Below are 18,481 nucleotides of genomic sequence, written 5' to 3'. Positions count from 1 at the left end.
AAAGCACGAACTTCCACTAGGCTCCGTCTTGATGCCAGCCTGGAGTTTGGCATCGTCCATGCTAACCTCTCATCATTTCTTCAAGTGGTAAACAGTTATTTGTAGTAGCGGTTTATGTGTGTAAAACGCTGCGTGCGTCACAGTGTTCTAATTTAGTGAAAGAGAGAAAAATTGCCGCTGTTGTTCCTTTGGTGATAGTACAAAACACCTACATGGATATCCGTGGAATAATTTAAAGTAAGACTTTAATTTCTAAAGGCGACCGAAATGCCATCTTTTAACTCCTCTGAGAAGGTAGTGTACAACAGTACTTTGTGTTATAACATCACACTTTGTCCTAGGAAACGGAACTTGGTGGCGCTTTCATTGGCTTTTATCTTGTTCTTCCTCAGATCGCATCAATGCTGGGTTGATAATTTGAGCACAATGCGAGTTAGCAAACGGTGCCAGCCTGCCTTCAGCAGCATTTGTTTCACTTCCACGTTTTCCTGTTGTGAGCCGCAAGCTGTTTGCCTAACGGATGGACATACAGGCAAAGCCGAAATGTGCTTCTTGGTATTGAGACTGCAAGTCAAAAGATTTGCTGCTAGGTCGCACGTGCGAGCTGCCCTCTGCAGAATGTTCGGATGGATTCTAGGAACTTCCCTGAACCCGGTTCTTGCAGCTGGAAGGTGGGGAAAGCCTTCCCTGAGCTTCTGCTGACACTCCGTTTTACTTTGGCAGTGTGGTGTTGAGCGTTGGAGCTACGTAACGTTGTTTCCCCATGAGAAAGGGATCGGGTTCTGTAACCTGACTGCAGGTATCCTTTACACTCTAGGTTTGCGTCCGCTGGGGTCCCGGTAGCTCGGAGAACGTGCTGGCGAGCGTCCCGCTCACCCCCCAGCGGCGGCCCCGGCCCAGCAGAACAGCTCTCGTTAGCCAGAGGGAACGCCGCGATGACGGAGAAGACCGCCACGGTGTCGGTAAAGCGAGTACCTTGGGGTTCTGCACTATGTTTGGGAGAGAAGTTTGCCTCACAGGTGGGCGAGCAGCTGAAGACCAAACGGGCTGGTGTTACAGGCCGCGTTAGGCAAGCAGCACCAAGGCTCCCCCCGGCCCTCACACCTGCCCCGCCGACAGCCTTTCTGCGGTGAGGGCCGTCGCTGCAGGCTGCTGTGGCGGGAGGCAAGCCGCGAGCTCAGCCGCATTTGGGTAGGGAACAGGACTCCGTCTGGGACGGGGGTGTTTCAGGCAGGCCGGGCCCTGCGCTCCCTTCCCGGGGCTCAGCTCCGCGTCCCTTCGGGCGGCGGCTGCGCGGGGGGACGGGGGCCCGGCGCGCCGCGGCGGGGTGCGCGGCCGGGGCAGAGGGCAGGCTGGCCTCAGCCGGGCTCCGGCGGACGAGCCTCTCCTCGGGGGAGGCAGCGGGGTCCCGGGATGCTCGGTGTCTCGGAGCGGCGCGCCCAGGGGGCTGCGGGCCGCGGAACGCCCGGATTCCCTCCCGAGGGGACGGGGCGGCGGCGGGCGGGCGGCGCCCCGGGCAGCGGCGGAGCGGGGACGGCCGGCAGCGGCGGCGGCCCGGGGCGGGGGCAGGGAGACCCCGCGCTCGCCCGGCCCCGCCACGCGCCGGGACGCGGTGTCGCCATGGCAACGGCCCGCCGCGCGGGCGGGCGCGGGGAGACGCTCTAGCCCGCCTCTCGCTCGTCCCCGAGCCGCGCCTCGCCGCTGTGCTGGGCAGCGGCCCGGACCATAGAGTCGTGCGGAAGGTAGGTAGGCGCTCGGCCGCGGTGGCGTGTGGGATGCGGGAGGGCTCGCCGGGGGCGGTGGCGGATCGAGGCCTGGCAGCCGGCGGAAGCGGCGCAGGCTCAGGCTCAGGTAAGGGCCGGGGGCGGGCGGGCGCCTCCGCCCCCGCACCGCTCCGCATGGCCAGTGCCCGCGGCCCGCAGCCCCGCGGCCCGGCCCGGCCCGGCCCGGCCCGGCCCTGCCCTGCCTGCAGCCGCCAGCGGGGCGGCGGCACGGGCTTGGCCCAGGGCCCTGGCTCCGGCCTGCGGCCTCGGCCCGGGGCGAGGCGTTTGAAGCGGAGGTGCGAGGAGGGGGAGCCGTGTCGGGGCAGAACCCGCGGAGCCCCGCAGCCGGGCGGCGGGCCGCTTGGCGCGCACGCCTGTCTGTCTGTAAGGCCAGGCCCGCCTGGCTTCCGAGGCGCGGGGGCGGCCTCCGTGCCGCCGGGCTCAGCCCGCCGCGGTGCCGCCGGGGGTGCGGGCTGCGCGGGGCGTCCCTCGCCTTCCTGGAGCGGCAGCAGCGAGCGGGGCCCGGCGCGGGGAGCCGCGGCCGCGGGGGGAGGCAGAGCCGCGGCCGGTGGCTGGCTGGGCAGCGCGCCGAGCGGGTGCTTTACGCCCTGGGGCTTGTAGCTCTTCCATGAGCGCCCATAGGCGGGTTAGAGCCTGCACGGGATCGGGGGACTGAAGCGTGATTTGGGGGTGACTTAAAATACCGACTTATCGCTGCTTGCTATGCGTCGCCAGAACCTACAGGGTTATAGCTAAGCTTCGTGGGTGTGAGCAGAGCTGCCTGTTTCCTATGAGCGATCATGGCTGATACGTTTAGCTTTTTAATTTAAAAAAGCCCCTGCTTTTCACATTTACAGGTCTGCTTTACAGTATTTTTCTCTGATACAGTAACTCTGGGAAAATACCGTCAAAAGCTGCTTGTGTAGGAAGCATGTAATCACTAAAACTGATCATTAACTTGAGCAGTTTCATTGCTGCCTTTGCGCATTTAAGTGATTGCATTCATTGAAATAAGAGTAAGAAAGGAAGTTGTCTAGGGTAATATATTAACGCTGAAATGGCACTCTAGATAAAATCTTTAGGATTAGAGCTCTAGATTCACGCATTGCTTTTCCTAGACCTTTTGCTTTTAAGAACAGTGCTCATGTGTGGTTCTTCTCTCTTGCTTAGTCCTTGCCTCCCTTTGCTGTGGATGTGCGTGCTGTTAAGTCACAGAAACGTTGCGAGTTTTGATGAACAGCAGTGCGTTCCCAGTACTGATCTGTATGGTGCGTCATTGGTTCGAATACCTTACCAAAACGAAGCCTGCAAAACTTGTAACACTGAATAGCGATTCAAAGACAAAGCAGCGGCGTGCACTCCGCTCGGTCTATCTGCAGGTGCCGTAGCTGGGGTTTTGTTGTTGTTGCGTTCGCTGTTAAATTCTGTATTTGGTGGAAGCAATACAGTCATTTTCCTGAATAAGAGTAATGCAGGAATGTATTCAACTGTTGATGTGTAAAAGAGGATTCCTTCAGTTGGTAACATCCGTTTCTAATGAGGAAAATGGAGTCATCTGGGATTGTTGATAGAGAGGGAGTGACGCTTCTCCCTGGGAGCTCCTGGGAGGGGGTTTCCAGCCAGAGGTGAGGGCCTGCTGGAACAAAGCCTGACACACAGGACAGGCACCGCTGCACCCGCTGTTGTTTGGTAGAGTGGGGTGATTCATACACCTTTGGTAGCGTAAGCTAGCAAAAAAAAAAAAAAAAAAAGTTAACTGCTTTGCATTTGAATACCCCTATATCCAGTTTCGAATACAGCAAGGCAATTTTTAATTTTCACATACCTTCCTTGTGTCTCTGTGTGCAAGACACTTGGAGAGGTTGTAATTTTTTTTTAATTATTTATTTATGTGCCTCAGTACTTGAATCTGACATTTCTTTGTGGGTTTTTGCAGTTCTTTTTGTGAGAAACCACAAATATTGGTATTTTACTGAGATACTCTTGGTGTTTCTCTGTCTGCTTTAAGTCTGAAAACGTGACTTCAGAATGCTAATGTTGTTAGACCGTTTCCAGCACTTGGAAACCTACTTAAGTCTTTACTGCCTTCTGTGGTTCCCTGTTAGGTTATTAAATACTTTTTTTAAAGTATCAGATTTATATAATCTCAGATGGAAAGAAAGAGGCCTCGTTTGATAAATCAGGAGAGCTGTTGTGCCTGTAGAGATGGTTTGTTAAGGTCCCTCTAAAGTGATTATTTTGAAATGTTGTGTAATGTCCTTATATGGAAACACTCTTTGTACATTTTTCATAGTGTTTTCTTTGTGCTAGTTCCTATTGAGAAGCTCCCAGTCTGCCTGCTCCTAACAGTTTACTTCTCGCATCCTGACAGGAACAAAGGCAATGACCCATTTTCCTTCCCCCCTCTCTCTTTCTCGCTGGAATACTTTCCTTAGCAGGAGGCGGTAGGATGGCATGTTCCAGTCCTCTGCCTTTGCAGAGGAGGCAACCGTAGCTGAACTTGGTGGCCATCTGCTCCCTTCGCTTGCCCAGCAGCAGGTTGATCGGGATGGGAGTTTGTTGGGGTCCGAAAAGAAACTGTTAGGTTATCCACTGTTCAAAAACCGATTTGAACACCCCTGTAGCGTAGCATAGTGTCCCTTTTTTCTGCTAGACCGGCTAAATGGGGCCCGCAATTATCTACAAATAAAGTTTCACTGCTTTTTGGAAGTTAATTCAATTGTGTCTTATCTGTTCCTTTTTCTTTGAAATATTTTACGTGTGCTGCTTTGCTCATCTCAGAATGATTGAAATAGTCCTTTGAAAATCTGAAGGAAAGAGAACAGCTACGGCTTGCTCTCTTTTGCCTTAGTTGTTTTTTGTTTGTTTGTTTTTAATTTTGTTATGGAAAATTGATGAAAAATGAAGCATGACGATTTCCAGATGTGTGACTATCCAGAGTGTTGTCAGACGCTCAATTTCACGTGATTTTAATGTTTGACTCGTGTATGCAGGCGGACTTCAGGATTTCAGCAGTCACGATGCACAGTGTAGGCTGGTCCATCGACAAGTTATCACTTGTAAGCGATGCTGTAAGCGCTGTAGTTATTTGGTGCTGTAAGAAGATGTAACGTATGGTATTTTGCCAATTCTGAGGTATTGATTCGTAACGATACGGTAAAGCTTCAGGAAGACAGCTCGTGGTCATCTGGGGAAGTCGGTTGGTTGAATAATTTCCTAGAAAACCTCGTGAGGGCAGTATTATGAATTGCAAAATGCATTGAGGCTGAATAACTGAGGATTCATTTGAACCTCAGCGCCTTATTTAAGTGTTGTGGAACAGCAGTTTGGGTTGGGTTTTGGTTTGGTTTTGTTTTGGTTTTTTTTTTTTCAGCTAACTTTTAGTTAGAATATTTCTATTCTAACAAAATACAGTGGGAAATAGCTACCTGGATGCTTGTTGCACGCAGACATTTAAGCCTGCGCTGCAGTCACGATGTGATCAGAGCAGCTGTCCTGCAGCTTTGGCTACAGCAACTTTTTGGTCAGAGTAAGACACCAGGTGAATGTGGTTTGCCTGGTAGGAAACAGGCTTTGTAAGTCATTTGTGGAATGATTTATTGTAAATTTAGCTTTTTATGAGACGACAGACTAATTTTGAAGCCAGATGTGTCATAATTAGTTGACAACAATTTTGACTCTTCTGCTTTTTAACCAAGTAGCTTGGGTAATGCTACAATGGATGTGACTCTACTGTCAGTTTAGAGCAGAAGTAACTAGAGAATTTGCCGTACATATCTAAATCTTGAGTTGTTCCCCCTTCTCACCTTGAACTCTGGGCAGCTGCTCATCTGGCACTACTGTGAGAAATGGGCCGGAGGGTTCATCTGCATTAGCGCTCAGACAGTGACTGTTTATGAACTCTAAACCCTTCCGTTATGTTACTGATCTTATGGACAAGGTGACAACAGAAGTTGCCAAACGTAGAAGCAGGCTGTGGACAGAGCAGTGAGTTACGTCCGTCAGTGAGGCTGTGACTGTCTGTAAGGATCTGTAATGCTGGCTGGCTGGCGGCTGGAATGAGCCCTTGCATCATGGCCAAAGAAAAATAAGCTCTGTTTTTTCAAAACCGTTCTTAAGGGATGTTTCCCAGGCTGTTTTGAGGAATACCCAATTAGAGGCTGTCAGAAGATGATTAGGATCAGGACCTCCCTGTTTTCCAGGCAATGGATGCATTAGGCTTTCATTAGCAAGCAAATGAACTAGGTATGGGGGGAAAGTAGTTGGAGGAGGAAGAAAAACTTCCCTTGCTTACAGGGTGGCTGGTGTCTGCCCAGCTGACAGGATTTGAAATGCCTGCCTGCTTCAGGGCAAATGAAATGCCATGTGAGCTGAAGACGTGTTTTCTTTAAAACTCCGAGTTGCAATTATGCTAACTTCGACTTTTCCTTTAGTCCAAAGCTTAGTATGTCTCTGCTAGGGTTTGACCGTCAGACTGCCGGTGTCGGAAGCGGGGCTGTGTCCTGCTAGAAGGACTCCCGCTACCCAACAGGAAAGCGTTGCTGTCTGAACACGCAGGTGCCTGCACAGGTCACGTCCCCGCTTTCCCAGGGCAAGAGCTGCGCTGTCAACAGACCCAGCTGTGAAGTGCTCCTGCCACTGCTGCCTTTCCTGGCCGTGCTCTGTGGTTGCCTCACTATTGCCAGGATAACTAATCTGTAGCACAACCAACATCCTTGAGTAAAAAGATAAGGGCTTTCCAAAACCCAGCTGTTCTGGGTGTCTGAAACTGAAGAACACAGCTTTTTGATAGTCCCTGAGATCAGGGTGAGTTTTCACGTCCAGCATGGGTTACCAAGTGCCAGGGTTTGGCGGCGTTTGGTGTAGTGTTCACGTTCAGCTGTAGTACTTTGAAGTGACTGAAAATGTTACAACCTTTACCTGGAAATCCCATCGGTGTCCTGTTCTTGGGAGAATTTTTGTATGTGGTCGTAATTCTCAGCTGTCACTTTTGGACAACAGTTACGTTACAGTCACCTATTTGTGAACCATCTTTAAGAAACATATAGTTCATAAGTGGAAAGGGTGAAAATGGAAGGACCTCTTTATGCTATTCTGTATAGGGGGTTGGGAACAGAGAATATTTGAATTTCAGGTTTTATTAGCTAATTACAGAATCGGAGAAAGAAAAATTACCTCAGGAGTACCGTGCATACTCAGCATTAGCTTTCAGTAGGTATTTTTGCCTTCTTTAAAGATAGGATGGATGAAAGATCCTTAATGATACTGAATTTTAGTATTTTGAGTTTTAAAGAAATCTTTCTGTTTTAAAACTTTTAAGTATTTCAATGTAGTATTCTGGTTCTGATAATCCTGTGTAATTTCTTTCCTGTGAATAGCTTCACAGAAGCAGCCATTTTGATTATGGCTTGTTTATTCTGGTAATCTTGGAGTATGTGGCATTTCATTCTACTATAATAAAATGTGATTATTGTATGCAATTGATCAGTTTAAAATTAAAATGAATGTAATCTTCAAGTCGGCTAACATGCGCTGTGGATTTTATTTTCCAGTGTCTGAAACTCGGAGTGACGAGACATGTCTCAGTCAGGTGAAAAAGTAAAGGTAAAGAGATGGCTGCGTAGCCAAAATTTTGTTTAGAATCCATTCAACTTCTGAAAATACTTGTGGTTTTACTGAAGTGGTAAAATAGTGAATAAATGATACCTTATGGATTCAGACATGTTCCTTAAAATGAACTGTTTAGGAGAAACAGAGCTTGCATGTGATTCTAGTAACAGGCTTTCGGATGTTTGCCAGACCTGCAGTGTTTGCTTAGACATTTAGAATGGTGCCTTTACCGAAGGAAATTTCATTTGACAAACCTTCATTTCTAATGTTTTTGCCCATCTGTGTGGGTTTTAAAAGGATTGTTAGCAAATAACTAATGGCTTTGTAAGTGATTTCCCCTGTATCCCCCCACTGGAAGTATGGCATTGTGTAAAAACTGTTCTCATCAGAAACTCATTGGTGAAGAAAACATTTGGTTCCAGCTAGCTCATAGGTCCCTAAATCAAGTGGCTGCAGGTTTTATTTAGGCTCCTATTAGGTTTTCAGTCAACTGATAACAGATGGTGAAGCAGACTGCCCTTTTTATAGCCCAAATCTCTTTGATAAGTTTTTCAGACACATTTCTTTTTCCTGCTTTTGTGTTAGAAGTTAAACATTGTGAAAATAGGTGAACAGCTTAAAAAGCAGAAGATAGATCTCTGTGATTGTATCTTGGTAATCTCTGCACTACCATACAATGTTCTTGTTTTTCTACATGTGAGTGTATGCATTTATTTATTTTTATAGGAGATAGTAGCAGCAGGATACCAAATTTGAACAGATATTTTTGACCTCTAGCTTAAAATCTTTGGGATTTTTAGCTATGTTTACAGCTTAGGATTAATCATAGTCTGTTCTTGCAAGCTTGCGGATTTTTATTTTTTTTTTATCCAAGGAGAGACTTTTGTTTATGTGTAGGCCAAGGTACTTATCAGATTTCTATTTATATCAGACTGCTTGGTAAATGGGCCTGTTTCAAGGTCTGCCTTGCTATAGCAGCAAAAAATGGTTTCATTCTCTATTTTTCCATGTGCTTTATATACCTCTGCACTTTATTGTATAGAATCAACTGAACTCTGTTTCAACTTTTTAGGGGGAAGGGGATCTCATTTACACTCCACTTTTGTTTCCTTGTCAGTTTTCCGACTCAGCAGGCTATGTGGGATTCGCTAATCTGCCCAACCAGGTTCACAGGAAATCTGTGAAAAAGGGCTTTGAATTCACACTGATGGTGGTTGGTAAGTGACTTGTTTAAGTATTTGTCACTGTTAGACAGCAAGAAAAAAATTTCTTGCCCATAGACATGTATGTCTTCCTACTTAGCAACTGACCGTTACACAGAAGAAAAAGCTTTGAACCTCTATGCACTCTCTAATTAAATCTCTTACTATTTTGTCATGTGTGGTAGGAGGGAGTATTTGTAGTGATTAAAGATGATGACTTTGAGCCAACAGGACGTTCTTGTATTCCTGACTCATCATCAGATGGTAGGGATAGCTGCTTAGTCTTCTTTGACTCCCAGTTCCTCAGCTGAAGGCATGAATGCACGCGGCGAATATCTTGCTGTTGAAACGGTGGTGCTATTCTTGTGTTTTCCGCTGTGCTATACTGACTCACTCTGGTGTTGTAACTAAACTTTTGATTTGCCTGTTCTGTGAATGAGCACCTGTAGGAGTCTTTGATGGACAGTCCTTTAGGCACAAGGCTGGTTTAAGTTTAGAAGTTCTAGAATTACGGAACTTCTCAGGTGAATTTTGAATAATTTTCTTATGATTTTTCTGTGTCGTGTTTCCCAGGGTGTAGGTAGCCTAACTATAAGGGTGCGAAGCTCAACTGTTAGTTTGGGATTGCTTTATTCGTTCTCCCTCCTAACAGTGTTCTGGCTTCAATTTCTAGCTTAGGAAAATCTTAAAGCGCTCAGAAATTTTCAACAAGAGAGTTACAGCTCCTGATTTTGTAAGTTTAAGTGAAAAAAAGCTTTTCTTTCCCTGAAGTAACCTAGCTATCTCTAGATCTGTAGTCAAAGTGCTGTATGACCTTTCAGCTTTTATTATGAATTCTATTACAGTAAACCTAGCATATTCATGTAACATTTGTAAGAACACTAGAGGCTTGTTTTTCCTGTGTTTTTAAAGTGCTTAGCTGAACCTTTGATGTTTTTATCTCAAAACCTAGGGTGGATCCTGATGAACAAATTATTTTTCCTCCATCACGTGGGCTTGGGGAAAAAGGAGGTGCTTGAAAAAGCCTGGAGTAAAAGGTGTATATACTTAATAACCTGAATTGTTTTGTTTTGTAGGTGAGTCTGGCTTGGGAAAATCCACTTTAATTAACAGTCTGTTCCTGACTGATCTTTATCCAGAACGTTATATTCCTGGAGCTGCAGGTAATGTGGTTTTGCAGTTCCTCCAGCACATACCCTATGAAATTTCATGTTATTTCAGTTAACATTGCTTCATTCTGATGATAACTTCACCCATGAGACCCTTTCTTCGTGCTGTCTAGATGTATTTTAATCCTCCAAATTTTTTTTTTTTGAGCAATCATTTTCTCATTTATATTTCCTTTCAAAGACTCAGCTTTTGTTGTTTCTTTGTCAATTGTTATTAAAAAAACCAACCCCCCCAAACCTTTTAGGTGTCAGTATACCTAAATGTGGTTTTGCTGTAATCCCCATTTCCTCGAATGTTTTTTGCCTGTAATGCCTTAAATCCTGGTTAGAGGTGTAAATACTGTTTGGCAAAGAATCTAGCATGCTTCTGAGTGTTATAATTTTATTTTTGTATATTGTCATGAGTAAATCCCCTTTTTTTAGTTCATTGCTTCTTGTTTATTTACAAAAATGTGGTGTTAAATTTTTACTAGCTTGTTTGTTTTTTTTTTTTAATATTTTGTGTTATGTAGGTTACAGTACACTTCAGATTGCATTTCCTCCTCTGTTGCTCTCTCCTGCAGGGGTTTCTGCAGCAATTGATAGGCATAACAACAATCAAAATTTTCCTTTATTTTAGAGAAAATAGAGAGAACAGTTCAAATCGAAGCTTCTACAGTAGAGATAGAGGAGCGAGGGGTGAAGCTGCGTTTAACAGTAGTTGACACACCAGGATATGGAGATGCCATCAACAGCCAGGACTGGTATGTGTGTAAATACTGCTTTACTTGATAGAGTTTGTATCTTACCCAAACGCTGCTCTGGCGTGTCTGTCTCTCTGAACTGAAGTGATTCAGCTGGTGGTCTTTGCATAACTTTGATGTACTAAAGGGAAGCAACAGGTTCCTTATTCTTAACGTTAATGGGGTGTTATCTTGAATTCATGGTAGAGGGTCTTTTCTGAGCCCTTGCAGTTAAGCACAATTTTCGAAGCACTTCTGCATTCTGGGTGCTCATCTTCATATCATCAGTGCCATGATCATTTAGTTTGTGTGAGCTTTCAAATCAAGTTTCTCTTATAATTTTTGTTGCCTAAAATACATATCTCTAGTAAAACGGTATTACTTTGTACAACTTCCTGTTTCAATTTTCTAACCATTTTGTAATGTTTTTAAGGGTTTGGTTAGTGTTCTCTAGGCTGTCTGTGGTTCTCTCTCAAAACTAGTGGCCTTTCCTTCAGTAAGGTTCTCTGTGACAACTGTGGTCAACTTTGTTTCCATAGCTGTTCTGATGGGGCAGAATTCTGGTGAAGGCTGGTTTTTTTTGTTTGTCTTTGCGCCTCTGGCCCATCCAGTTTCCATGTTTTTAAGACAGTACTTTTCATTCCCTGTTCTTTATATGTACTACTAGCAATTTGGATAGAACTGCGTGGGTTTTTTCTTTATGATGGAGTTACTACTTAGCTCTCTCTGGCCTAAACATCGCTGATAATCTTTAATAATTGAAATGATTGTCTGCAGATACGCTGGACAACATACGTAATTGCTTTAGCGTAAAGATCATGAAGAAAGAAAATGGTAAAATAGCTATGAAGGAACTGGGCAGTTTGTAACAAAATTAGAATTAATAAGTTTGTTTATAAATGTAATTGTCAAATCATCATCGTCATGTACTTTAACTGTGGAAAGCTGAACTTGCGATAACATTCTTCAAATAAAGATGAGATATATTAATGTGCTTACTAGGAGGCCTGAATTATTCCAGTGCAACTAGAAGCTAAACTTTGAATTTCCACGTGGTTGTCTGTTAAGAAGTGCTAACAATGTTTGTTTTGCTTATCCATTAATTTTTGTTGACACTTTTTTTGTGGTGGTGTTGGTGGTAAGCCCAGGGCAAATGAAGTGTCACTGTGCAGAGAAAGGGAGCATAAAGCTAATGCTGGTTGATTTGAGTTCTTCAGTATAAATAAAAGATCAGGAAGGGGACAAATAGCTGATAAAATAAACATCTATAACGCTAATAGAATGTTTTGTCATCTTTTCTTGACAGAATGCTGTGTTATCTGGAGCATTCTGAAGACATTGTTATAAGACATGGGTTTTCTTTGCTTTCTATGGTGTACTGTAGAAACAGCAAAAAATGGAGGCAGTGAAGTTGTTCAATACACTAAATGAAAGTTTGAAAGTGAGATTTTTATTTTCCTCCCACTTTTCTTACTTTATTAAGTTGAAAAAATTTGAACTTTTAGAATAACACTAAGGCATCTTTCTGGATTGCAGCACCGTCTTGCTTATTTTGTGCACTGTTGACTAGAGCTTCCTTCCGCTGGAGCTCGGAGCTGTGCAGTCCGTGTATTGTGTTACATAGAGCTCTTCCTGTTGATTGTGTTCTAATGCTCTTTGTTTATTCTGCTAAGATGTTTCTTAGAGACCTACGTGTTCAGATTTTTCCCCTTTCTTTTTGGAGGCTTGCTAAATAGAGTCATTCTGTGATGATTCAGACCCAGCAGAACAATTTACTGGTTTATACTTAGCTTTCTGTGACAAATCTTAAACATCAAAATACATGACAGGAACAAATACTTACATACCAGAAAATAAAAAGATGCAATTAATTTTAATTGTCTCTCTCCAGTCCCATTTTCTCATGTCACGCAAAACGACTTCGTTTGAGGCACGACGAGCGTCATTTTGACAAAGTCTGTTAGTCTTCACAGGATGTCGCGGGGGCTTGGATGGATAGACGCTTTGTTTCCAACTGTAGTCAAGACTAACCCAGTGCAACTGCCTTCCTTCCTTGTCAGTTCAGAGGAAGCAGCAAGTTCATGTTCTTGAACTTGTGTTTGTGTTTACGAGCATTTACTGCAGTTATGGTTAACCGGTAGATGGTGCTGATCTCGATCCAAGTTTTATAAAGCACTTTTCTGGGGAAAGCTGCAATTTGTGCAGACTACCTGTTGTTCAGGATGATGTATTTTACTAAGGTTATTTTTGAACGGAGCTAAATCAAACTGGCATGATGTCCCTAGGAGGCAGCAATTGCTGCTCCTGTTTCAAATATCTTTCTCCTGAGTAGGTTTCCTAATGGCTTTCGGTTTCTGTCTTTGCATTGATGAAAGGGCTTAATTTTAGAGTTTGACTTCCAAGAATGGGAGCTGGCGTCAATTTTTGTTTTTTCCATCGCAGAAGAAGTGCTGGTAAGGAGTATGCGGTGTCAAGAGTTTGTCCAGGGGGTCTCCTGAATTGGAAGAATAACAGTGTTGGATTGGGAAATGAGTTGTTATGGGTTTAGTACAACGCATTCTTTAAAGTAGATTATTTTTTGTTTTCCAAATGCTATTGTACTTAAAACAGCCTCTAAGAAAAGGTGGATGCTAACCAAAGTTAACCATAGTGATAATTTTTTAGAGTCTGTGTGAAGCTTTCGTGCTAGCTGGAGTTCTGTATTGTAGAATCAAACTACGCCTAGGAATGCTCTTGGCATCAGCTTGGGGGTGTGTTTGGAGAATAGCAAAGTTCTTGATGGTGGGAGATTTGAAGCATGGAACGGCTCTTCCATGCGTAAAGACCTTGGGATCGCGAGAGAAGCATGTCCTCAAAGTAACATCTTTCATCAGACGGAAGAGAAAGGATCTAAGGAGAGGAGGGAAAAAACTTTGCTTCATGCACAGATTTGGGATCGAATTTGGTCTCGAAAGGATGGTTGACAAAAACAGTTTACAGATTAACTTGTTAGATATTGCTGATCCTACGCCTCGTTTCATCTTGGTTGCAGTGTCGCAGGTCATTCTTTGATAACTGCTTTCTGGCTGCTGCTAGCTTTCTTTTTTTACTGGCTTATGTTAAGTTGTATTTTGTGGTTTTTGGCAGCTTGGTAATATTGTTCATTTTCCCCCAATGGGCTTAAATGCAACGGTTGTGTTGTTTGCTGTTACAACACAGGATGTGCTATCTCCTAAGTAATGACACCACTGTGCTACAAGCCAGGTGTTTCCCGGAAGCCAGGAGGTACAGGACACTAATGCCATATTTATAGGGAAAATCATGGCTATTAAAGCTAGAAAACTGCACGTAAACTAATTACATTGCCAGAGAAATGTGTGATAGTTGCTTTCCCATTGTTTGTGCTTGGTTTCTGTCCTAATATTTGTACGTCTTCAGTCTCGTTACCTTTCACCAGCTAAGAGGAGGGTATCTAAGATCAACAGGGACATAAACCATGTTGTTCTTTTCCAACACATTTAGGTATTAAGATACTTGTTCTTAGACTTGAGTAGCTAAGGTCAAAACCCCGTGAATTTCATGTTTTGCTGTGTCATCTTCTGTAGTATGACTTAGAACAGTGCAAATCTTGCAAAGATATAAATGGGTGTATAGATACTCTACTATGATTTATTCCTCCTAGATCCAAAACCTTACTCAACTTTGGAAAATCAAATTCCCTCTAGGATCTCTTCCGTCATTCTTGTTACTTTTTCATCATCTTCATTACAGCCACGCAGCCCAGGGTTGAACTTCGCTGCCTGTCGCAGTATTTGCCAGCATTCTGTGTGTTCGTTCTCCAGATTACTGATTCTTTTTCTGTGTTCTCTTGTCTGTTTCCTCCTTAAATTTCTCTAGTCAAATTTGCAGTTTCTCAACAACAGAAATACTATTTTTCACATTAAGCTTTCTGCTCAGTCTTTCCCCAAGTAGTTTAAGATATGTTCATGACACACAATCATCTGCCTAATCTCATCTTCAGCAACGTGTTCCCTTTCCTTCCCCTGCAGTACTTAATATAAAGTGTCCTTTTATATCAATGTTGTTTGCAGGTGTCTACATGCTCTGGAATATCTTAAAACAATCTTCTCAGTAATGCATTGTGTTTTCTGTTCTCGTTCTAGTCACTGCTCTTTGTATCTGATTAATCAATTAATAATTAAATATGATCAAATTTTGTGTTCCTTTACTTCTTTGCAGGGCATATTTTAAATTGCCTTGAACTAAGTAGGAATTATTTCTCTTTGCCAACAGAAAAGGATTGTGTAAGGTAACAAAAATAGCTTAATAAATCATGTGATGCTTTAGTGCATGACTTGCAAATGTATTTATACTTAATTCAAACAGACTAGAATACCAGAAGTTTCATAGGTAACTATAGAAACCTAGCTCTAGGGTCAGGGTTGTAAATCAAGAGGATATCCGGGATATGTCATTTGTCAACTGCTTTAAAAACAAATCCTCGCCCCCTACCCCCAGAAAAAAAAAAGCAGAAGAATCCTCAGTCTTCTGTTCCCGTCTGTGGTGTCTCAGCACTAGGTGCTTTTTTTCTGAGCTTGCACTTGAACTTTTTATCCAGTGGACGGAGTAACACTTGAAAGTGGCTCTAGGCATAGATAGACACTTGGTGCTTGCTATGAAAATATCTTTTTGCAATCTCAAAATACTTCTCCTCAGTAGTAGATACAATGCTAGGAAGTTGAATTTTTGTAACAGAAATGTTCTTAATAAAAGTGTGATTCTCCTCCTTCTGTTCTTATCTTTTCATAATTCTGTTTTTATTATTTTAAAGCTGATCTAAGATGCCTCTCTTTCTGCCCCTCTCCTTACCCCCACTACAGCTTCAAAACAATTATCCAGTACATTGACAACCAGTTTGAAAGATATCTTCATGATGAGAGCGGTCTCAACAGGCGCCACATTATAGACAACAGAGTCCATTGCTGTTTTTACTTCATCTCTCCCTTTGGGCATGGGTAAGAAAAATCTCTTGAGCTCTTGTATTTTAGGGTGTTACATTGTGTTCGTAAGTCTGTTCATTGCGTGAACTGGAAACTTTAATGTTAATTGAGTTACTTCCTACACTGTCAGTTAACCGGTGCAATTAAAATGGTCTTTGGGGATTAATGCTCTCCTCCGCTTTGTCCCCTTTTTGGCATTTAATGTTCTTTTGAAGCAGTCAGTCTTATGTTGTTTATCACCCAGAAACATAAAAGCTTATAATGTCCTATTTATCTTACAGAGACAATTTAAATTGCAATTCAACCTTTACGCAACCAAGCTGATAAGCAAGTGCTCTGACTTAATTTATTCTGGAAATACTATTTATGTCAATACTTGAAATAAATAATTTTTAATACATTTGGTCTGCTAAAAACAAACAGACAAACAAAACAAACCACCCCTTTTTTTTTCTCCTTTTATTTTCCACTTGTTGGCAGGCTGAAACCATTAGATGTGGAATTCATGAAGGCTCTTCATGGAAAAGTCAACATTGTCCCTGTGATTGCCAAGGCTGACACACTGACGCTGAAGGAGAGAGAGAGGCTGAAGAGAAGAGTAGGTCTAACACTTGATCATGAGAACAATGCAACCCATACAATGTTAAAGCCAAATGTAGAGTAAATTCAAACTGAAGAGGGGTGAATGATATTGGCCAACGACCTAATCTTGAGGAAGTGTGAGGTGGGAAATCTTCACTGCAGTCTGATGTGCTTTACCAGTTACACTTGCTGAGAATCTGGCCGTTTGTGGCTTCATCTGTCTTGGCAAGCAGTGCGCCCCAAGAGAGGAGGTGTTGAGCAAAACAGTTTGTAACACGGGCTCAAATCATCCTGAAATGCATGCAGTGTTTCAGACTAGCTCTCATTTAGCCCAGTGGACTGAATGCCCATTAGTGGTGGGAGTGCCTCAGGTGTGTTCTGAGAGCGTACCTTTAGGTTTAGTTTCATCCAAAAGAAACTTGGTTTGCATACTTGAACTGTGCTGCGTGGTTTGTAGCAAATTGTGGTTAAGTTGAGGTGATTGGAAACTTGCTTAATAAGTGCACCCATGATACAAACTAAAACCCTCGTACAGAGGCAGGACAGTTGGGCTAATATATTAGCAGGATGCTCTTTGTAGCTATTGTTATGGAAAAATGTATGTTGTCTTGCATACGTGTTTTCCTACTAGGTTATCTGTTCATCTGAAATACCAGGACATACTCAGGACTGCATTGGAGAAAGACTTGCCAGACAGTGGTACTAAAATAAATCTTTTTGCATTGTAAGATTTGCTTGCTGTCTTGAATTCCTTTTTTTTGCCAAACTTTTCCAAGACAGGCCAGCCTCTGCCAAATACGACATTGTAGTGAATTCTGCAGGAATAAAGCACATATTTGTGGTTGTACAAGTCTTTTAACTTTAAATCTAACTTCCATTTAGTCTCATCATAGAATATGGCCAATGAACGTAAATATTTAATCTTTCCTGGTTTATCCTCTTTGATTCAGAATGACTTCATGCACCTTCTTAAAGAAAGAAATGGGTAGGTGGTGAGATCGTATTATGCTGAGAGGTGGTTCAGTAAAATTTGTTGAGATCACAAGCTTTTTTTCAGGTTCTATTGACTCTAACCCAGTACATTCAGTTGTAAAGTCTAACGGATTTGAACCCTACAAAGCCTGCAAATTTTTACGAGTTGGATAACTTATGCCTTGAGTAGTACAGAGATAATTAGTACTTCTAAAATGTAGTCTATACTTTGCACCAGAGATGCAGACTTTTTTTCCTGGTAAGATTATATCTTAATCTTTTATATTAATGTTAATATCATTTTATACTACCACTTTTTGATTTTCATGGAGGGCATGACAGGTGTTTTGACTGTGATGCTCTGGCTTCCGGTAGTCCTTTAGAAGGGTTATTGGATCTTTATTCCAAGGGCTTTTATGTGGGGGTATTTTTCTGTTTTGTTGAAGAGGGAATGCAGCTTTATTTAACTGGGAAAATAGTATAGTTAAAATCATGCTTACAAAACAGCACATTACCTGAACTCAACCTAAACTCAGAGGATTTGATTGGGGTTTTTTTGGGTGGGCCAGTGCCACGGTCAAAGGTGAGATGTGAGCTGCAGAGATGTGGCTGCTGATGCTGGCTTTACCGCTTCCCTTTTTCTGTGGCTGTACTGACTTGGTGAAAGATTTTTGTCTGATAGTAATAATTGTTGTGGAGCTGCTACTTTTTATAAAGAAACTGTATTTGATCTTTCAGCAGTGTACTTCAGGCTCAGTTTTCATAAGTACTTTTTTTTTTGGTTCAGCATTTGGTGGCAGAATGATGTTGAAAGATTTGAAGCAAGCATTTAAGTGGAACGTTAATTATTGGACAATATAATTCACTGGGAATCTGACTGTTCTGCTTTGTCAGTTCGAATACATAAACTGATATAAAATAGGTTCTAGCTACAGTCATCTTTCACAAAAGCAGTTCTTAGGTGAAATGCAGATGAACATACTCTTACCAGGTTTCAGTACTTGCTGTAATTGTTTTGGGACTCCTTCTTCTGTGCGCCTTTTATCTGCTGCTTGGTGGCCTCTCTGAGGGTCAAGCATAGCGTGGTGCACGTGCTGGTTGACATTCGCTTCTGCGTGTTGTTAACACTGGGTTGTAGCTGAAACGTGGCAGTAGCACAAGCAAACGTGTTTCCCAGTGTGAATTTGGAATTGCTTACTTTTCAGTACAATTGTGTAAGTGATGTTAGATTGAGCGTTTATGAGGTATGTTTATTCTGGAAGGTGGAGATGAATCCCAGTTTACATATCCTGTGATGAGCAGATTAATATACAGGCAACCTCTCTTGGCTGTATTCAGTGCTAACCCATGTCTAGTTCGTTCTAGTTTGAGCAAAGTTACTTTTAACTAACTAGTCTTTAAAGCAGTCTCGACTTACGTATGTGGACGCCACATTTACGCATTGGCTAAATATAACGAGAGGAATGGCACCTATGCTGCAGT

At 43.0% G+C, this 18,481-nt stretch overlaps 1 protein-coding gene across 4 annotated transcripts in view; it reads left to right on the top strand.

The window, feature by feature from the left end:
• Positions 1 to 1,637: 1,637 nt before the first annotated feature.
• Positions 1,638 to 18,481, top strand: part of LOC104020060 (septin-2) — a 39,299-nt gene continuing 22,455 nt past the window's right edge. For 2 of the 4 annotated variants that reach the window (XM_087754880.1, XM_087754876.1), the window contains exons 1-7: positions 1,759 to 1,851; positions 7,316 to 7,367; positions 8,491 to 8,590; positions 9,652 to 9,738; positions 10,364 to 10,487; positions 15,326 to 15,460; positions 15,926 to 16,043. In XM_087754880.1, coding sequence (XP_087611006.1) covers positions 7,341 to 7,367; positions 8,491 to 8,590; positions 9,652 to 9,738; positions 10,364 to 10,487; positions 15,326 to 15,460; positions 15,926 to 16,043 — 591 coding nt within the window. In that variant the 5' untranslated portion in view covers positions 1,759 to 1,851; positions 7,316 to 7,340. The other 2 variants (XM_087754877.1, XM_087754878.1) reach the window with 2 other exon arrangements.

Source organism: Nipponia nippon, unplaced genomic scaffold (genome assembly GCF_047370975.1).
Source record: "Nipponia nippon isolate SJK-2023a ecotype South Korea unplaced genomic scaffold, ASM4737097v1 scaffold_18, whole genome shotgun sequence".
Lineage (NCBI taxonomy): Eukaryota > Metazoa > Chordata > Aves > Pelecaniformes > Threskiornithidae > Nipponia > Nipponia nippon.
Note: the sequence above shows the minus strand (reverse complement) of the source record. Positions and strands in the feature narration are given on the sequence as shown.